At 48.2% G+C, this 20564-nt stretch overlaps 1 protein-coding gene across 1 annotated transcript in view; it reads right to left on the bottom strand.

Annotated features, from left to right (window-relative positions):
• Positions 1 to 20564, bottom strand: part of LOC148524686 (5-hydroxytryptamine receptor 3A-like) — an 84105-nt gene that overhangs the window by 21936 nt on the left and 41605 nt on the right. The window contains exons 3-4 of the mRNA XM_088471934.1: positions 5907 to 5951; positions 2855 to 2964 (exon numbers count right to left, since the gene is read on the bottom strand). Coding sequence (XP_088328060.1) covers positions 2855 to 2964; positions 5907 to 5951 — 155 coding nt within the window. The remainder of the gene's footprint in view (positions 1 to 2854; positions 2965 to 5906; positions 5952 to 20564) is intronic.

The raw sequence follows: 20564 nt of genomic DNA, 5'->3' as shown, positions 1-20564 counted from the left end.
CTCCTTCTCTTTCTTCTGGGACCCCTCCTCTCAGCCCTGGCACCTTGTCCTCTCTACTTTCTTTCTCCTGGGATCCCTCCTGTCAGCCCTGGTACCTTGTCCCCTTTTCCTGAGAGCCCTACTCTCTACCCGGCTGCTCCCTCTCCTTTTTTCCTTCTGAGATGCCTTATCACAGCCCTAGCACCTTGTCCTCTCTCTCTCTCTCTCTCTCTCTCTCTCTCTCTCTCTCCCTTCTCTCTGCCATGGCACCTTGGACCTCATTCAGAGTCGGTCGTACGCATCCGATGTTTCCAAACCACGCATGCGTACGGTTAGTTGTGCACATGTGCGTACGAGCCCTTGCGATCCAAAATGCTGTAGATCGTACGGCTTACGAGCAGGAAGCTGCTTCCGAGAGTTGATTAACATGAAAGGCCGTTTGTGGGTGTTGATGGGAGTGGTGGCCTAAAAACGCAGGCGTGCCTCAGCGTTTTGAGGGCGTTTTAGGGGTGTACATAATTTACATGCTAAGACCAACATAGAAGGCCGGCAGTAGTAAAACGTCACTCTGCGAGCAGGTTAGAGGCCTGGCTGATAGTACAGCTTGAGGTTGGGTACGTGCTCTCGCAAGGCCCAGAGTATAGTCGATACTATCGAATGTTACTGATGTTAGGAGTGATGTGTCTATTTTGAGCTACACAATGCAAGCAGCTAATAATCGTTTGTTGTAGCTAATTACACTGCTAATTGGCTTGTAATTGATTCAGCTGCGTTAGCATTAGCGAAAACTAAGAATAAATACATTTCACGGGGATGGCTTATTCTATGCGTTTTTTTGTTAATTTTAACATGCATTTAACAACAACACAACATTATTATTCCAAAATCCGGGTTTAAAATCTTTTTTATTTACAAACGCACTACCAGTAAAACATCAGCATGAACTAAATGACATTTGAACAATACAACACAAGCGGCCGCAACCATCAGAAGAAAATTAACATACAGCGACTGACAACGATTGACTGCTATCATTCCCTAGCTAGAGGAGGTGCATTGTTCATGTATGGGCGTCACTTTGTTTGCGACTGACCGGCCGTGCGATTGCTTCCTTTTTCAGTTTCTCGGTCGTTAGGCGTACGACCGAGCGGCCGCTTACGACCGACTCTGAATGAGGTCCCTTGTCCCCATTCCTCTCTCTCTCTCCTGACATATTGTCTCTGCTCTCCTCTCCGACATTCTTGGGACCCCTCCTCTCCATTCTGTCCTCGCTTTGTCTTCTCTCTCTCATTCCTGGACCCCTTCTCTCTGCCAAAGCACCTTGCACACTTTCCTCTCTGTCTCTTGGAACCCATTATCTCTGCACTAACACCTGTCTAGAGAGGCTAGTAAGAGAGCTGACCTGTCAGTCACTCACTGGGAGTGGCACAGCACTGGGACCTGCTGCACAACGCCGCCGCTCTCACTCTCTCACTCACTGGACTGGACCGGACTGGCAGATACTGCTGCTGGACACCGACACCGTGTCATCTACTGCGCAGCACACCTGACCCACCCAACAGCTCGAACTGTGGGAGCTTGAGAGGGGAGATGTCATCGTAATGACATATCTCTCGCGCCCAAAGGACTATGCGGGACTTAAATTGTCGGTAGGTGGAGTGACATGAAGGGGGAGGCTGCCGGCTGCTGTCCTTTCAGTCAGTGTAGAGCTGGGCGTAGCGCATTGCACTGTCATTAAGCAGTGGGCGCCCATCGGAGAGATTGTGGTGGGCGACTGGTGCTCAGCCTTCAGAGCTGTTGCACTCTGGCCCTGATTCAGAGCCAGACGCTCTGACGGAGCGCTCGCTCTGAATCAGGGCCGGTCTTCTTGTTTTTTAGAGCGGCCTCCTGGCCGCTCGCATAGCTATAGGTGACCACCCACAGCTATAGCGAGCGGCCAGGAAGATGGTCGCGATGGTCAAGATCATCGGGCTTGCGACGAGACCTTGTGGTAGGGTCTCGTTGCCGCAAGCCCCAGAGAGATTCCGGCTCTGACAGAGCCGAAATCTCTCCCACTGACATCACTGTCAGTGGGGCCGCCCCCAAACGGAGGCTTTCACATGGGAACGCCTCTGTTTGGGCAGCCACTCCCCCGGCCCGCCCACCAAAGGGGGCATGCTGTCACTCAACATCGACAGCACGCCCCCTTTGGTACGAGACCCGGAGCGACGGTTTGCCCGTCGCTATCTGGCTCTCTCGCATGCGCACGACGGAGCACTGGGCCACCATCGACCCGCTTGCGAGCGCATAACGTGCGCGAGTGGGTCTGAAACAGGCCCTCTGTGTGGTGGCACCAGCCGCACCACCCTAGTTACAGCCCTGATTTGTCCCCCACCACTTATATCAGACTGTAAGCCCATTTGGCCCAGTCCATCTTCACATTTTTCATGTCTGTGTTTGTATATAATATGTAATACGTTTGGGTTATGATCCCTTCAGTGTACATCGCTGTGTAATATGTTAGAGCTTTATAAATAAAATATATTTATCATAGCATACCTCCCAACTGCCCCAATTTTGGCGGGGCAGTCCCACTTTTCGAGCACTGTTCCACAGTCCGACCCGCCCGCCTCAGATGGATCAGTTATGTGTGCCCACATGGCCCCCACCCACTTGCTGCTCAGAAACGACCATATAACTGAAAGAGTGCTCTATGAACAGACGGGTCAGTCCATACAAGCCGGCAATCCCTGATCGTGTGCATATGCCTTGAAATCCGCAAGACCTACAGTATCTGCAATTTAGAATCAGCCCATTTAGCTGTATTTGCTCATAACTGTAAATCCTGCCCTGTAACTTCGCAGTAATCAAAAATGTATGCAGCTATTAAACTTACATTTCTGAAATATAGAGGTCTGGTTTCCATATTTTGTCAGCTGTTGTAAACACATCTGTAATCCCACAAAAGGAATCGGGATCCCACGATATGAATTCATTTTGCCATTGCTGCAATGAGTAAAGTCTTTGGTTAAAAGAAACGTACATACTCAATAAGCCGCATATGAGCTGATGATTTCTGGATATCTTGAGCTAAACTAAATAGCACCAAATAACATTCTCTTTCTTTCTTACCGCTCCACTAAAATAAAGACACAATAAAATGATTGGCGGTTAAAGGTCATTTAATTTTTTGAATGACAATTTATTATTCAGTGAATGAAGGGTGGCTAGGAAAGCATTGCTTTACCATCACACGGCAGAACAGGAAGATGACAACAGGGAGCACATCTCCGCCCCTACATATACCAGGTTTGTGAGACTAGTCACCTCCCCTACTGGGTCAGTTGAACCTTACTTTTGGACACGTCCAGGTCCCCTTTCAAAAGCAGGACCTATTGCCTTACTACAATGGGATAGGTGACTTACATCCTGGAATTTTACTTCTGCCGCTGAAAAGCAATGCTTTCCTGCATATACTAAACCAACGGGATGTAGTAATGAGACTGTCAGCCGCATCAATCCCGACATCGGAATCCTGGCAAGGGATTTAACATAGGCATCGAAATACCAACGCCTATGTTAATCCTGACGCCGGAACACCAGCCCAAATGAAGGTAAGTCCGGGGCGCCCTTAGCATTAGCCACGGGGGGGAGGGTTAGGATTAGGGAGTCTAGCAGGGTTAGGTTTGGGGAGAGATTAGGATTAGGCACCCCTAGGGGGGAGGGTTAGGGTTTGGCACCCCGAGGGAGAGATTAGGGTCATGCACCCCCGGGAGAGGTTAGGGTTAGGCACTAGGGGAGGGGAGGTTAGGGTTAGGCACCACTAAGGGTTAGAGTTCTGCTGTCAGAATTTGAACCCTATTTCAAACCCATTCCAAACCAACAGCACAAACAAGCAACACAGGCTCACCACGCAAACAATAGAACAAGGGAGGGATGGGGGGGGGGGTACTTCCAGCATCAATGAGGCAATTCCAACCTAATCTCATGACTGTACCAGCCTCACTAATCCCTCACCCACTTCCCTCATTAACCTCTTATCCACCAAACTATTCATCACCCACAAGCCCAATGTACTTTTACACTTATTGCAAAGCACTCAGGCGCCATGTTAGGTGTGATTACTTTAAAGGGGATAGATATGGGATGCCAGCGCCCAGGATGCTGGCGCCCGCAAGCCTGACAGTCAGAATCCCGATGAAGAAATTAGCGGTTCGATTTTATTGGCTATCCAGCTCTCACGTGTTTTGTATAGCCAATAGGATAAATCCAAACTAATCCAAATTTGAGCTAATTTAAAAAGAACCAAGTCAAAACCAAACCGCTCATCTCTAATTTTCAGTGTAATATACTTCAATATCTCACTCTTTGGACAGCATGGTATCACAGGGTTAGCATTGCTGTCTCAGAGCAATGGGATTAAGGGCTATACTTACTAAAGTGCTGGTTTTTAGAAGTGGAGAGCAATCAATCAGGTTCAAATTATCATTCATGCTACTTGTGTACGGTTTGTATGTTTTCCCAGTGCTTACATGGGTTTCCTCTGTGTACTTCAATTTCCTACCACACTCCTACAGTTAAGTTAATTTGCTGCTGACTTAAATGTACCCTAGAGTGTGAGTGCTATAAAATTTAGATATAATAAGAGGTGCTATCATGCTGAGACTTGTAGTACCATGCAGACAAAAGTAAATGGAGGTGTACAGTCTAAACACTAGGATTACTGATTATTAACATGGAGTATAAGTAGAGATGTGCGCGGACCCCTGTATTTTGGTTTTGGCAAAACTACCTTTAAATGTTATGGTTTTCGGCAAAAACACCCTCTAGCGTTTTGGTTTGGATTCAGTTTCAGATTTGGATTTCTTTAAAATTGATAAAAACAGCTAAAATCATGTAATTTACATGTTTACATGCAAACCGAACCCCGAAATTTGGTTTTTAAATACAAGTTCCAAACCTATAGCAACTCGAGTTGTGACTCGAATCTACTCAGAGGTCCAAAATTCCATTGTGTTCAGTTTTCAGGAAAACCGAACTGCACATCTCTGAGTATAAGTGAGGTTCATAGCACACATTTGGCCAAAACCTCGTGCCCATGCACCACATAAGGTCAATCCCATCATATGAGTCCCTAGCATCCCTAATAATAACACATTGGGCAAAATTTGCTAAACGGCGGTTTGACGATGGGTTCTATTCTATTCTAAACCCCGGCGGTTTGGTGGCGGTTTCTATTCTATTCTAAACCCTGGAGGTTTGGTGGCGGTTTTGCAGCAGTTTCTAAATGACAGCCCTGTACTATTGAATTCTAAAATGTGTTTTGATTGTGGTTTGGCGGCGGTTTTGCTATCTGCAGATTTCCTAAGGCCAAAACAGCTGCAAAACTGCCATCAAAACACATTTTAGAATAGAATAGAACAGGGCTGTCATTTAGAAACTGCTGCAAAACCGCCACCAAACCTCCGGGGTTTAGAACAGAATAGAACCCGCCACCAAACCGCCGGGGTTTAGAACAGAATAGAACCCGCCACCAAACCGCCGGGGTTTAGAACAGAATAGAACCCGCCGTCAAACCGCCGCTTAGTAAATTTTGCCCAGTTTATCAATTTATCAAGGACTTACCATAATAGTGCCCATTCTAGTATGCAGACAGCAATGCAGGAACCTGTGCTGATTAAAATCACCTAAGGGCAGATGGAAGGGGCGCTAATACCAAGCAGAAGAAGTCTCAAAGGATGGGGCTTGGTTGCACATACTGTAGTCATTTTAAACATAATAAGAGGTGCTACCATGCTGACACTTATAGTACCATGGACTAAAAAGTAATTTTTGCACAAGGTACTACTAGCCCTGGGGCCGGCCCTGTAAGATATATTATTACCTACAGTTCCATACATCATATAACATAGAGTAGCCTACCACAAATAACCGAGTAAGGATCTTACCATGCTGAACCATACATATAAGGTTAGACTTTGCAGGCTGGTATCCTGAAAACAATATAGAAACAGAAATTTGTTAATTGCAATAAATCTGAAGTTGTTACAATATACCATGTATATACTGTGTGTGTGTATAATATATATATATATATAAATATATATATATATATACACACATATATACATACACATGCTTTTTTAAGCTACTGTATCTAGTCAAGTTTCAGCTGATTCTATAAGTGTAGTGTCCACTGTTAGTTACTATGGGCTCTATTTACTACAATCCGCATTTGTAATGCAGATTGTAGTGTGATATTACCTACTGAATTCGCATTGCGAATTCAGGCAATATCACAGGGAGTTACTACAAATCCCTTGCAGGGACAGAGCTTGCGATAAAGCTCTGGGCCTGATTCAGAGCCAGACGCTCTGAACGAGCGCCCGCTCTGAATCAGGCCGTGTTTTTTTTTTCTGCGAACCAGCCTTTTGGACGCTCGCATAGCTGTGGGTTACCACCCACAGCTTATGCGAGCGTCCATGATGATGGTCGCGATGGTCAAGACCATCGCGACCATCGGGCTTGCAACGAGACCCTTGTGGTAGGGTCTCGGTGACCGCAAGCCCTGGAGTGATTTTGGCTCTATCAGAGCCAAAATCACTCCCACTGACATCACTAGTGATGTCAGTGGGGCCGGACCCAGACGGCAGGCGTTCCCATGGGAACGCCTCCGTCTGGGCAGCCACGCCCCCGGCACGCCCACCAAAGGGGGCGTGCTGTCACTCACCATCGACAGCACGCCCCCTTTGGTGCGAGACCCATAACGACGGCTACCCCGTCATTATTCGGGTTTCGCGCATGCGCACAGCGGAGGCGCCTCCGTCGTGCGCATGCGCATTTGGGCAACATCGACCCGCTTGCGAGCGAACAGCGCTCGCGAGCGGATCTGAATGAGACCCTCTGTCCCTGCGAATCCCGTCCGCACACTTATCATGGTATTTTCTCAAAAAATATCATGACAAGTACCGACGCATGCGCCGACCGACCGTCGCTGAACCTCGGCGCTAAGCCCCACTCACCGCGATCGCTGACCCCCCGCGACCTACCCCCTCCCTTAATTACACTTACCTGCAGTCATCGGTGCTCTGGTGATGTCCTCCGTGGCTCCGGTCAGCTGACATCCCATACTGCACTGGGACTCAGGACCTTATTCAGAGGCGGCCGTACGGTCTACGACCGCACGGCTGCCTCGATGTTTGGCCAGTGCGCATGCGCACGAGGGAGCCGGCTCCCTCGAGCGCATGTGTGAGACCCGCTACGACCGACAGCGCTGGTCGTAGCGGGTCTCTTTCCAAAGGGGGCGAGCTGTCGATGTTGATTGACAGCTCGCCCCGTTTGGAAGGTGGGCTGGGGGGGTGGCAGCCCAAATGGAGGCGTTCCCATGGGAACGCCTACCGTTTGGGGGAGGCCCCACTGACATCACAAGTGATGTCAGTGGAGAGCTTCCGGCTCTGACAGAGCCAGAAGCTCTCCGGGGCTTACGACAAGTGAGACCCTACCCTAGGGTCTCGTCGTAATCCCCGATGGTCGCGATGGTCCCCACAGCCTAATGACCACAACAGAGGCGGGCGGTCAGGATGCAAGTGGCCGCCCAGTTTCTGAGCGACCACTTGCATCCTCCGATCGCCTCTGAATGAGGCCCTCAGTCAGGTGATGACCGGGCACCAGTGCAGGCTGGGAGATCAGCTGACCGGAGGGAGGACATCACGGGAGCCCTGATCGCCAGTCCCTGGACTCAGGTAAGTTTTTTTTTTTTTACTATTTTTTTTAATTTTTTTTTAGCAGTGATCAGCGTGTGGTCTGTTTAGACCACACAGCTGATCACTTGGGCCGGCTCCGGGCTCTGCTCTGCCCGTTAGAGCAGAGCAGGAGTCCGGTAACCGGGGGAGACCCTGGATAACGCCACTTCCAGGTGGCGTTATTATCACAGTGCTTCCCCGGTATTCTTTCCCCAATTTATTTTTAGTAATTTCGTCCAGATCACATTTCCCATTACAATCAGGCCCGCTAAGAGCCGTGGTGGGCCCTGTTAACAGGGGGCGTGGCCTAATCGTGGGAGGCGTGGCCACGCCCCCTTTGGAAAAAAAAGATTTAAAAGTCGCAAAGTGGCGCTGTGCACTGGCGAGGGGAGCGCTCTGAGCCCGGCGCAAAGCCAGGGGAGGTGCAATCAGAGTGATCACTCCCCCACACAGGCATAGGAGACTGCTGTGGCTGCTGCTCAGCAACCACGATCAGTCTCCCACTGCAGCTCAGCACATGCTGTGTGCTGGGCTGCTGTGAGGGAGGGGGGGGGCGGCGTCGAACCTGGGCCCCTGCCGGGCCCAGGGAATTTGTACCCACCCCCCCTCTCGGTATCCCTGATTACAATTATGGGAAATGCGATCTGATTACTAAAAATAAGTGATAATTAGGGGTTGGAGTCGAATTTTACGAATTCTACTCCAATTGCCCTATAGTAACTTTAGGTGATACTAAACTAATGTGAAAAGGGTGTGAAAACACCCTTTTTCACTTTATTTTAGTACAAATAACGTTAATAAATAGAGCCCTATATATCATCACTTTTTTAAATTTACAAGTTTCAAGCAAGTCTGTGACATTAAAAAATAGACTACAATGCATCACAAGGCTTTTTTTCCATATCACAATTTAATTGTTTTTTTCCCAAATTTTTGGTGTGATTTTCAAAAGCAATTTATTAAATTAAAAAAACCACACATTATATATTAAGATGCATTTTGAAAAATCTATTGATCACAAATCTCAATGCTGGTATGGCACAATGATTTAAGCAGCAATTTGCAAGATTACATATAAATCCACAGGGCAATTTATAACACATATGGTTCTCATTGGCAACATTGCCTAAATTCCATGCGTTTTGTGTATGATGCCTATCATTATATAAAAAGGTACTTAGCGCCCTTCACCACTGAGGCTTTTCTCATCCCCACAATGATCCTAATTTGACAGTTTTTGGTCAGGTGCATAAATATTGGGACATTGACAGAATTTTCATATTTTGGCCTCTATTCACCACCACAATGGCTTTGAAATGAAACAAACAAGATGTGCTTTAACTGCAGACTTTCAGAATTAATTTGAGGGTAATTACATCCAAATCAGGTGAACGGTGTAGGAATTACAACGGTTTCTATATGTGCCTCCCACTTTTTAAGGGGCCAAAAGTAATGGGACTATCAACTCAAAAGCTATTTCATGGCTGGTAAAAGGTCTGGAGTTGATTCTAGGTGTGACATTTGCATTTGGAATCAGTTGCTGTCGACTCTCCGTATGAGATCCAAAGAGCTGTCATAATCAGTGAAGCAAGCCATCATTAGACTGAAAAATCAAAACAAACCCATCAGAGAGATAGCAAAAACATTAGGTGTGGCCAAATCTACTGTTTGGAACATTATATATATAATCTCCAAATAGAATGAAAGCACTACTCCTTAACTCTGATTTCTCTTGCAATGTTCCTTTTAATATTCACCACCCAGTATAAAACACCACTGCTGTATATATTTCAGCCATCAAGGTAAATAAAGACAGTTCAGGTGTTCATCATAATACTTATGCTTGTCTGTCGACTTCGGTCCAAAAAGGGCTGTTCAAGACCTTCAACAACATGTCACCAACACCACATGGCTCACCTTCCCCCCACCTAGAACGGACTTATAAAGCTTACCTCTAATGGAGTTAAAAATGGCACCTGTTCGCTAGTGTTTTATACTGGGTGGTGAATATTAAAAGGAACATTGCAAGAGAAATCAGAGTTAAAGGGTAGTGTTTCATTCTATTTGGCTATACTGATAGGAGTACTTTGCATTGGTATACCAATTGAAGAGCACCGCTGTGATGATGAAGAAAGTGTGTGCATAAGCTCAGTACTATATATATTTCTATAATTCATATATCTACAATTAAAAAAATATAGGATTATGTGAGGTATTTACAGGAGGTGGATTTGTGTATAGGTATATACGATTTCATTCATGTATGTACAATTGTGAGGTAAAATGTATGTATATGTGTGAAGTCACAGTATAGAAAATGGAGTAGTTGTGATTTATATGTGTCTATAGGCACATTTACTGAGGTAACAGCTCATGTGGCATAATAATAACCCCATAGTGGGCATGGGGTGCGCACTATAGAAGGGAATTCTAGAAGCAGCGCGAGCATCAGTGGCTCGCGTTGCAGGCAGGAAAGAGAGGGGCTTGTGTCCAGAGTAAGGGTCGTGTGGCCAAGTAGCATGGGGTATAAATAGAACGTCCAGCGGCTCTGCCGGCCAGTCTGGCATTCCCCTTCTTGAGTACCCACCTCCCTGTGACCCAGGCAGTTGAGTCACTGTGGGCTGCTGGGCGCAGAAGGGTTGAGCCAATGAGGAGGCATCAGCAGTGGCTTTTCAAGCTTACCATGACAGGATGTATAGATCTCAGCGGCTCCATTGGCAGAGCAGCCGGAGGCTGTGAGCTGGCTGGAGTCGCAGCACACCCCCGCTGTTGAGAGGCTGTGTTCCTGAAGAGGGGCGTGTCTGCAGGCATGGATATGGAGCAGCATCGGCTGCATCAACAGGTCAGCTGCTGATCAGAGCCGGGCTGCCGGGAGCCATCCTGAGCTGTGAGAGGCAGGTCTGGATACTGTCAGTGGAGGAGGGATTTCCCCTTTGTTGGGAAATCAGTGAAAAGCACCAATAGTGACAAGTGGCTGACTGGTAGTGGCAGTAAAGCCCACCAGTAGTAGTGAGTAACTGCAATACACTGCATCCCATACAAAGCCTCACAGAGCATCAGGAGTCTTGTGGATATTGTAGAGGGGTATGCGGTCAGGAAGCCGGCGTTCAAAATGCCAACCGCCGGCTTCTCGACAGCGTAATCCCAGCAAGGGATTTAAAATACTGTAGGCATCGAAATACCGATGCCTATGTTAATCCCAACGCTGGAACACCGACCCCCACCATCCCCATCGTCCGCGACGGGTAAGTAGAACACTTAGCCCGGGGGTGGGGGGGATTAGGTTTAGGGCCCCTCGGGGGGACAGGGTTAGACACCCCCTGGGGAAGATTAGGGTTAGGCTAGGGAAAGGGGAGGTTAGGGTTAGGCACTAGGGGGGAGGTTAGGGCAAGGCACCGCCCCGGGAGGGTTAGGTTTAGGGTGCGGGAAGGGGGGGTTAGGTTTAGGCACCCCTGGGGGAGGTTAGTGTTAGGCACTAGGGGGGAGATTACTGTTTTGCACCCCTAAAGGAGGGTTAGGGTTAGGGGGGAGAAAGAGTTAGGAATAGTTAAAATACTCACCCTGTCGGGATCTTCACTCTTCTGTCTTCTGGCATCGGTATTGCATCCTCCGGGCTTAGGTCCGGCGGCATGTCATACCGATTCCTTGTAGAGGGTTGGGGTTGGAAGCCTGCGCAGGGGTGACCGTTTAATATATATATCCACAGCATCCCCAGCGGCATAGGGACAGCGAGACCTTGGGAGAGTATAAGCTAAGATAAGGAGACACTTGAAAAAGTATGATAAGGTTACACTTGATAAACTGACAGTGTACTACTGAGCTAAATTCAAACTTAAAGAGGTATATCTCTTGTAGCAACTCTAAATTGCAACAAAAGTATCAAGTTACTAAGGAGATAAATTTTACCCGCATAAATAGACTAAAAAGTAGTGAGCAAGCAGCAGTATGGTTTAGGAAACTTGCAGGAAATATATATAAAGCTTACATCTATGGGTTTTACCCCTACAGGAGTATTGAGCTGACTGTATGTTTATGTAAAAGTTCACTGTGCTAGGGACGGGTCATTCATTGCAGATCAGAACGAGAGCACAGTTATTCAAAACCAACCAAAGAGCCATTTAAGTTTGGACTTTTATGCAATAGCCGTAGATGTATGAGCTGGAGTGTTACTGACCCAGAGCTGACAGGAGTTAGGAGTTGGGTCTAAGCAGCAAGAACACAGGGGAGCTGACAGGGGCACATGGGTAATATTAGAACTCATCATAAACAGTGGCAGTCACTTTACAGTTCATGTATGCAGGAGCAAATATATGAACATACAGTGGACACATAAGGGGAGTAGGCATCAGGTATGATCAGGGCCGGTTCTAAACATTGTGGAGCTCAGGGCGAAAGTTCTCATTTGCGCCCTCCCCCCCCCCCCAAAAAAAGAAAGAAATAACTTTTTGTAGATTGCGTTCCTCTGCGCGCACTGAAAGCGCACGCGCTTCCTGAAAGGGGGCGTGTCCTTGCGGAACATCACCAATTCATCACACAGTGGGGCATGCCCAGCACTTACGAAGGTGCTGGGCTTCACCCAAGCTCTCTCCTCGTGGCGAATAATTGCCATGTGCAGTAATGCTCCTTACACAGTAATTCCCTTTATAACACATTATGCTACATGCAGTAATGCCCTTTATAACACATTATGCCACACGTAGTAAGAACCTGTATAACACATTATGCCATATGCAATAATGCCCTGTATAATACATTATGCCACATGCAGTAATGCCCTTTATAATACATTGTGCCACACACAGTAATTCCCTTTATAACACATTATGGCACACGCAGTAATGGCTTTTATAACACATTACACCATATGCAGTAAGAACCTGTATAACACATTATGCCACACGCAGTAATGCCCTTTATAATACATTGTGCCACATGCAGTAATGCCCTGTATAATACATTGTGCCACACGCAGTAATTCCCTTTATAATACAGTATCCCCAATTCAAATTATGTCACACATTAGTCCCTTATTCATGTTATGACACACAGTGGTGCCCCTTTTACACAATGCCCAAATTAGTGCCCCTTATACACAAGGCCCACAGTAGTAGTGCCCCTAATACAATGCCCACAGTAGTAGTGCCCCTAATACAATGCCCACAGCAGTGATGCCCCTTACACAGTGGTCCAGATAGTCGTGCCCCCATGCAGTGCCCCCATTAGTAGTGCCTGCAGTGGTAATGCCCCCATAGCTAATGCCCCATATAGTAGTGCCCACAGTAGTAATGTCCCCATTAGTAGTGCCCCCATTGGTAATGTCCCCCAGTAGTAGTGCCCCCAATAGTAGTGTCCCCAGTTGTGTTTAACCCCCTCCGCCGATCTACTGCAGCACCCTGTAGTAAACTTACCATAGGCAGCCTTCTTTCCCCGTCAGCAGGGTCTTCATTATGGAGTACAGAGAAGCTGTGCTGCCGGGAAGCTGGGACCCAGCATCTCTTCAGACAGCCCGGCGCCTGTGTCAGGATAATTACTGCAGAGGAGCAGATCGGAATCCCTTATGTGATGTCACGTGTGCCGGCACGGAGGAGGGGCTGAGACTGGAAGCGGCATTGCTAAGCTCCCTCCATGTGACATCACTGCCCATCTGCTGCTGTATGCTGCTTGTCTCCCGCCGCCCGCAGGATTCGGCCACCGGGTCAGTCAACATCTGATGACTAATCGGCCATGGCAATCAGCTACAGACAGTGTTGGACTGCTTAAAGTATAACGGCGGCTAGCCGGGGGGGGGGGCTTTTTTTTATCTGGGGACCTTTTTTTTCTTCCTGGGCCCTCAACGGCGCCCTCTAGGGGCCAGCGCTCCGGGCGACGGCCCTGTTAGCCCGCCCCTAGAACCATCACTGGGTATGATACAAACTTTCCAACTTTGTATTTCTCCTCCCGGGGAGGAGAAGCAGGTGGGTGGAGTTGGGAGCAGGCCGGCTGAAATCTCATCATTAAGCCCCGCGCCCTTGCGGGAATAAGCAGCGACTACACATATTTTAAACAGGGGATGGGGCTAAATGACACGAATCTCATAGAATGCCCAGACACGAAAATTGCCCCTAAAAGTCTCCCCATTCTGCCTACTTCAGTAGGAAGTGCTTAGGGTGAAGTGCCTACCCTTCCGGGGGTGCGCGGGGTTACCCGAAAAATCAGGAGCCTCCCACAAATTCCGGTCCGATATAAGGCACAGTTCAAGACTGATACACTTGTGGCATACTCGCCTACTTTTGAAAAAGCATTTCAGGGAGATTGTGAAAGCAACAAGTATGAGCGCGGCGGTAAAGTGGGCGTGGACTGCTACATCTGGGGGCGTGTCATAAACTGTGGACAGCAGAATTTAGGCCCGGCAAGTACTTCTCATCTTAGCTCCTTAGAAATGGCAGCAAAGTGTTGCCAACCAAACTGCCAGAGAAGGGGGTTAAAGTAACAGGCGTGCACTGTATATAAATAGCAGCACAGTCTGAACCAGACCTCCTGACACTTTGCTTATAGGAACTGAGATTTCATCCCAAAAAGCCTCTATTTTTGGACATATTCTCAAAATGTGGAAGAATTAGAAAGGAATGATGACGTCTCTCCAACAGTGATAGCCTGGGCACTCTGGCTGTATGTACTGTATATATAACTGTTAATAAAATAAATAATAGTCAAGATCATTTGGTTAGAACATACATCAATGTTATGTCAACATTGTGCCAGGGATTTGAACCGCCGGGCTCACATCCGATTCCGAACTTGTAAGTCATGGGCACAGGTGCAAAAATATGCCACACTCCAATTTCATAATATGCCACATGACAGAGAGTGACAGGGAGAGGCAGAGGGTGACGGGGAGAGGTAGTGGGTGATGGAGAGACAAGCATGACAGGGAGGGGTAGAGGGTGACAGGGATGCAGTGGGTGACATGGAGAGGTAGAGGGTGACAGAGAGGCAATGGGTCACAAGGCAGAGCCTCCCCTGTCATACTCCCTCCCTAACATACTGTTATTTTGATATAAAACAATTAGAATAATAATAAGAGGATATTTATAACTTATAAACATCTTCCTTGTGAGTTGTAATAATTTTTAATTTAAAACTGGACAAATCTGCAGAGCTCCCTAGAATTGCAGGGAGAGAGGAGAGGTGAGGAAACAAGAGCTCAGTCTCACCTCTCAGACACTGCTCGCAGAGCAGGGGGTGGGGCCACACCACGGGCAGTAATACTGCACAGAAAGAGAGCCAAAAGAGGCATGCCTCACTGTGGGGAGGGGGGGGGGGTGTCTTGACCACTGATGGACAACTTGGATGTGTCATGTAACCTTGGAAGTGCATTGCTCAGAGACCCACCAGAACTCAGTCAGCAGCAGGGGGAGGAAGAGAAGAGACATGCAGGTAGGAGAATCATTGACACTGAAGCTTAGTGTAGTGTAGGGGAGAGTTACAGTGAGTAGGCGGTGAGACAGGATCCCGGCACTCAGACCCACCCCCATGTGTGCCTCCCCAGCCATTGACCTCACCGCATGTAACTGTCTAATTCACAGACAGCTGTCTATGAATTAGAGCTGTCTGTGAATTAGAAGCAGTACTCAGCAGTGATGATCGGTGCTGATAGATGGCAGGACCATAGGCGAAACGAAGGGGTGGTCAGGGTATGCACAGGACCACCCATTAGCCTGATCACCGATTCAGCTGTAATTACAGTAAATCCATTTTCTGTCTGTGCCCGCCTCAGTCCAGGAATGTATTTATTTACACATTCCTGGTAATGTCCGCCCCGCTCTCTCTGATAGGGCTGCAGCACTGACTCCCCTGCCTCCCTAATCAAAAGGATTTTGGCTGGTAACGAGCGCGACGTAACATAAAGCCGTGCGGCCTGTGTGTCTGTGTAAAGATCCGAGAAGGAGCTGTATCCTAGCAGACTGCAGCACTCAGAGGACACCTATTTATCTTAGTTGTACAGTATGTGAGAGACCCAGTGTGACTGAGGGCCTGATTCAGAGCCGAACGCAATGACCAGAGCGCTCGCTCTGAATCAGGGCCCTCCTCCCTAAAAATGGAGCGGCCTCTTGGACGCTCGCATAGCTGTGGGTTACCACCCACAGCTATAGCGAGCGTCCATGATGATGGTCGCGATGGTCAAGACCATCGCGACCATCAGGCTTGTGACGAAACCCTGCGGTAGGGTCTCGCTGCCGCAAGCCCTGGAGTGATTTTGGCTCTATCAGAGCCAAAGTCACTTCCACCGACATCACTACTGATGTCAGTGGGGCCGGCCCCAGACGGTAGGCGTTCCCATGGGAACGCCTCCGTCTGGGCAGCCACGCCCCTGGCACGCCCACCAAAGGGGGCGTGCTGTCACTCACCATCGACAACACGCCCCCTTTGCTGCGAGACCCCGAGCGACGGATTCCTCATCGCTCGCCGGGTCTCGCGCATGCGCATGACGGAGCTCCCTCCGTCGTGGCATGCGCATTCGGGCACCATCGACCCGCTTGCGAGCGTCCTTCACTCGCGAGCGGGTCTGAGTTAGGCCCTGAGAGTGGTTACAGCTGCCTGTTCCTGCCCAATAGGAGAGAAGAGGGAGACAGTTAGCTAAACACTGGTTAAAGCTATCAGGTAAGCTGCAGCAGAAAAGAATGGGGGGGAGGTTAGGGTTGTCTGATTTGCCTATAGCCAAAATAAATTATAAATAGCAGAAAGCCCAAATTTATAACATTAACTATATATATATATATATATCAGGTATGGATGGCACTCCCATGCAAAGAAATTACAGTCCTGGGTGTCCTCTGCAGCATGCTCAAAAATAAACAGAGTTGACATCTGCCTCCCTGCCTCTTCAGCAGCTCCCCCTGTCCCCTCTCTTTGCCACCACCCTCCTGTCCCCAGGATGGTGGATCATCCTTCCGGACGATCCCCTGTCCTATCTAATGATTGGTAAGTGCAGTTGTCGGCCCGATGTGTCATGCCTGACTTCACAACTGTGAGTGGGCATTTATATGTGCCCGTCCAGTTGTGATGTTAGTCACCAGAGGCCTCTGCAGCAAGTCTACGGGCGGTCAGCTGACTGCCCATACACACAGCACGATGTGCCGATATATCTGCAGATATATCGGCCATCGGGTGTGCTGCAATTCCAATGTTTGGGGATTTCCTCATGTGCAGAATCTGGTCTGTGCTGTCCCATGCTCCCCCTCCCCCCTTCCCTCACTGTGCCCTCCCCCGTGCATAAAATAATTACAGTAGCAGATGGGTGGAGGGCGGGTAACTTCTCCAACCTGACCTCGGCACTTCTGTTCCTGGAGCCGGCCCTGTGCATGATTGCTCGCAGTACTCCCTTAGCCGCAGTATGATTGACATGCTGAGGCATTTAGGGCGCAGAGACTGGGCCCATTTTACCAAATGGGGGCATTTCATCCTCGTTTTGTAGGTATAACGAGCCCAGGGTTTGTGTCGTCGGACAAAAACTTTTTAGACTCGGCTGACCAGTTACAGTGGCCAGTCCGGCTCCTTGGGGATGCAGACGATGCAGCCCTTTGGAAGCAGGGGATTTGTGCATGCGTGGCTCCCTGCCGCTAGTGCGCATGCTTCAGTCCTGGCACCTGTCAGTTTCATTGTGCAGGCGGCCAGGAGCCGATAAGTTTGTTCCTTCTCGGCAGCGGCAGCCCCCTCATCTAAGATAAGAGGGTAGGATGTGACCATTGATATGATGATGCACTCAGATCGTAGATGCTTTCGGGATGTGTCTATTTCCTACATGCAGAGCCGGCCCTAGCCAATTTGGTGCGATAGGCAAAATTTTGAGTGGTGCCCCCTCGCAGATAATCCCAACACCAATCTAAGGCCCCCATTTATCAACGAAGTATAACCCCTTTAGCGATCGTTAATGGAATTATGCCTTCTTTTCTCGATTTAACAAACAGCGGTAATCAAAGATTAACACTGTTTGTCAAGCTTCGCTCTTGCCATATTTTAGATGGCGAGTCCACATTGCCTGCAATGAGATCCAGTGGTGCATTTATGGCTTCGGTGAAGCCTTTCGGGCACTGCCGGGTCGCCGTGTTATGCACATGCGCAGACGGACCATTGCTCATTCGCATAACACCAGAGCCCTGACACTGGCAGCGTTAGGCAGCCACCAGCCCAGCGCAGGAGGACTTCACGGGACCTCGCTGGAGGGTTAAGTATTGGTAAATACCAGTACATTTTTAGTTTGTATCACAGTGATACTAAACAACAAATTGCGCTGGTGTTTACCATCGTTGATAAATGGGGGCCTAAGTGTATATACGTGGACGCCAAAAATATCACAGTAGCATATATATATATATATATAATATATATACGAAAGGTGTAATAAAAAGCATTTATTTAAGTGAAATCTGAGGATTGCCGCCCATGTCGTATATGTAAATATATTTATATATATATTAATGTATATATATATATATATATATATATATATATATATATTTGAGGGAGTCATTGGTTCTAAACACCTGTGGTACCTGGCACACTCACACACACATATATATATTGTGACACAGTCAGATTAGGGGTCCCTCTCCTGGGTAGAGGTCTGCTTCCTTACACACACACACAGCAGCAGGGAAGCAGCACACCAGTCTGGATGCGAGTACAAGCTGGTCGGCGCCAGTCTTTATTGTACAATGTCAGAAACAACATAAAGAAAACATAAACATAAATCCTAGCCCTGTGGGGGCACTAACTTCACAGGGGGTTCCCTCACTACCAGAACCTGGCAGGGCCTAATGCCCTCACCAGCAACAAAGGCACAGCACAACACTCACAGTTAGGTTTTCAAGTGTCTCTGAGCAAACTCCCTGCCTGCTCTCCCAGGTGAGACACTCAGCCCTAAACACACAAGGCTTATATTGGCCACTCTCAGGTGGGAACCCTAACAAGCCTGTTACCAGGCTGCGAGAACCAAAACCTGGAGTGGCCGTGGGTGGAGCCCTCCCTCTCCTCTCACCCACAACCCCCAGGTCTGGATGCGAGTACAAGCTGGTCGGCGCCAGTCTTTATTGTACAATGTCAGAAACAACATAAAGAAAACATAAACATAAATCCTAGCCCTGTGGGGGCACTAACTTCACAGGGGGTTCCCTCACTACCAGAACCTGGCAGGGCCTAATGCCCTCACCAGCAACAAAGGCACAGCACAACACTCACAGTTAGGTTTTCAAGTGTCTCTGAGCAAACTCCCTGCCTGCTCTCCCAGGTGAGACACTCAGCCCTAAACACACAAGGCTTATATTGGCCACTCTCAGGTGGGAACCCTAACAAGCCTGTTACCAGGCTGCGAGAACCAAAACCTGGAGTGGCCGTGGGTGGAGCCCTCCCTCTCCTCTCACCCACAACCCCCAGGTCCCAAACCGGCTTTTCAAAAAGCCGAGACTCAAGCCTGCTACACTGCAGACTTTCTCCTGGGGGTTTAAAACACATAAGACAGGAATCTGGGACAAATGTACCTGCCACAGACCACTTTACCAGTGATCCTATCACATATCCCCCCCCTTTGTTTTGACCTGTGGGGTGGAACAACTGAAGCCCCCAAACAATGAACGCGTGACAACGCATCTGCATTGGCCAGCTGGCTTCCTGGCCTGTGTTCCACTGAAAATTTAAAAGTTTGTAACGCCAAGAACCATCTCGGAATTCTCGCATTACTGTCCTTATTTTCAGACATCCACTTCAAAGGGGCATGATCAGTGATCAAGTTGAACTTTTTTCCAACCAAGTAGTACCTGAGAGCCTCTAACGCCCACTTTATGGCCAACGCCTCCTTCTCCACTGTGGCATAGTTTCTCTCATGTACATTCAACTTTCTGCTTAGATAGAAAATAGGGTGTTCCTCACCCTCCTTGTTCTGGGACAGGACCGCTCCTATACCTACTTCTGATGCATCGGTTTGTACTATGAATTCCCTTTCAAAATTAGGAGTCATCAGGACTGGTTGGGAACACAATGCTACTTTCAACTCCTGAAAAGCTTTCTCTGCCTCAGGACTCCATTCTACCATGACTTTTTGTTTGCCTTTGGTCAGGTCAGTCAGTGGGACTGCCATGGTGGCAAAGTTGGGTATAAACCTCCTGTAGTACCCCGTAATTCCCAAGAAGGCTCTCACCTGCTTCTTATTCAGAGGCCGTGGCCAGTTTTGTATGGCATCAACTTTATTGAGCTGAGGCTTTATCAGGCCTCTGCCAATGGTGTATCCCAGATATTTTACTTCCTCCATGCCTAGACAACACTTTTTTGGGTTGGTTTTCAAACCTGCCTTATAGATGGAGTCCAACACTGCTTGTACCCTGGGTAAGTGAGACTGCCAATCAGGACTATGAATGACCACATCATCCAGATAAGCAGCCACATACCGTCTATGGGGCCTTAGAATCCTGTCCATCATTCTTTGGAAGGTAGCAGGTGCCCCATGTAGCCCGAAGGGCAACATCTTGTACTGAAACAAGCCCTCTGGCACTGAAAAAGCTGTCTTTTGTTTAGCGCTCTCGGTTAACGGTACTTGCCAATACCCTTTGGTTAAGTCAAGAGTGGTTAAATACCTTGCCGTCCCTAGTCTCTCAATCAGTTCATCCACTCTTGGCATCGGGTAGGCATCGAATTTTGAAACACTGTTCAACTTTCGGAAGTCATTGCAGAAACGCACACTCCCGTCGGGCTTTGGAATCAACACAATGGGACTTGACCATTCACTATGTGATTCTTCAATAACCCCTAACTCTAGCATATTTTTAATTTCTTTCGACACCGATTCTCTTTGTGCTTCTGGTAACCTATAGGGCTTTAGATTAACTTTAACCC

This window comes from Taudactylus pleione, unplaced genomic scaffold (genome assembly GCF_031769625.1).
Source record: "Taudactylus pleione unplaced genomic scaffold, aTauple2 ptg000117l, whole genome shotgun sequence".
NCBI classification, from domain to species: Eukaryota; Metazoa; Chordata; class Amphibia; order Anura; family Myobatrachidae; genus Taudactylus; species Taudactylus pleione.
The sequence above is the reverse complement of the archived record's forward strand: the minus strand, read 5'-3'. Positions and strand labels throughout refer to the sequence as shown.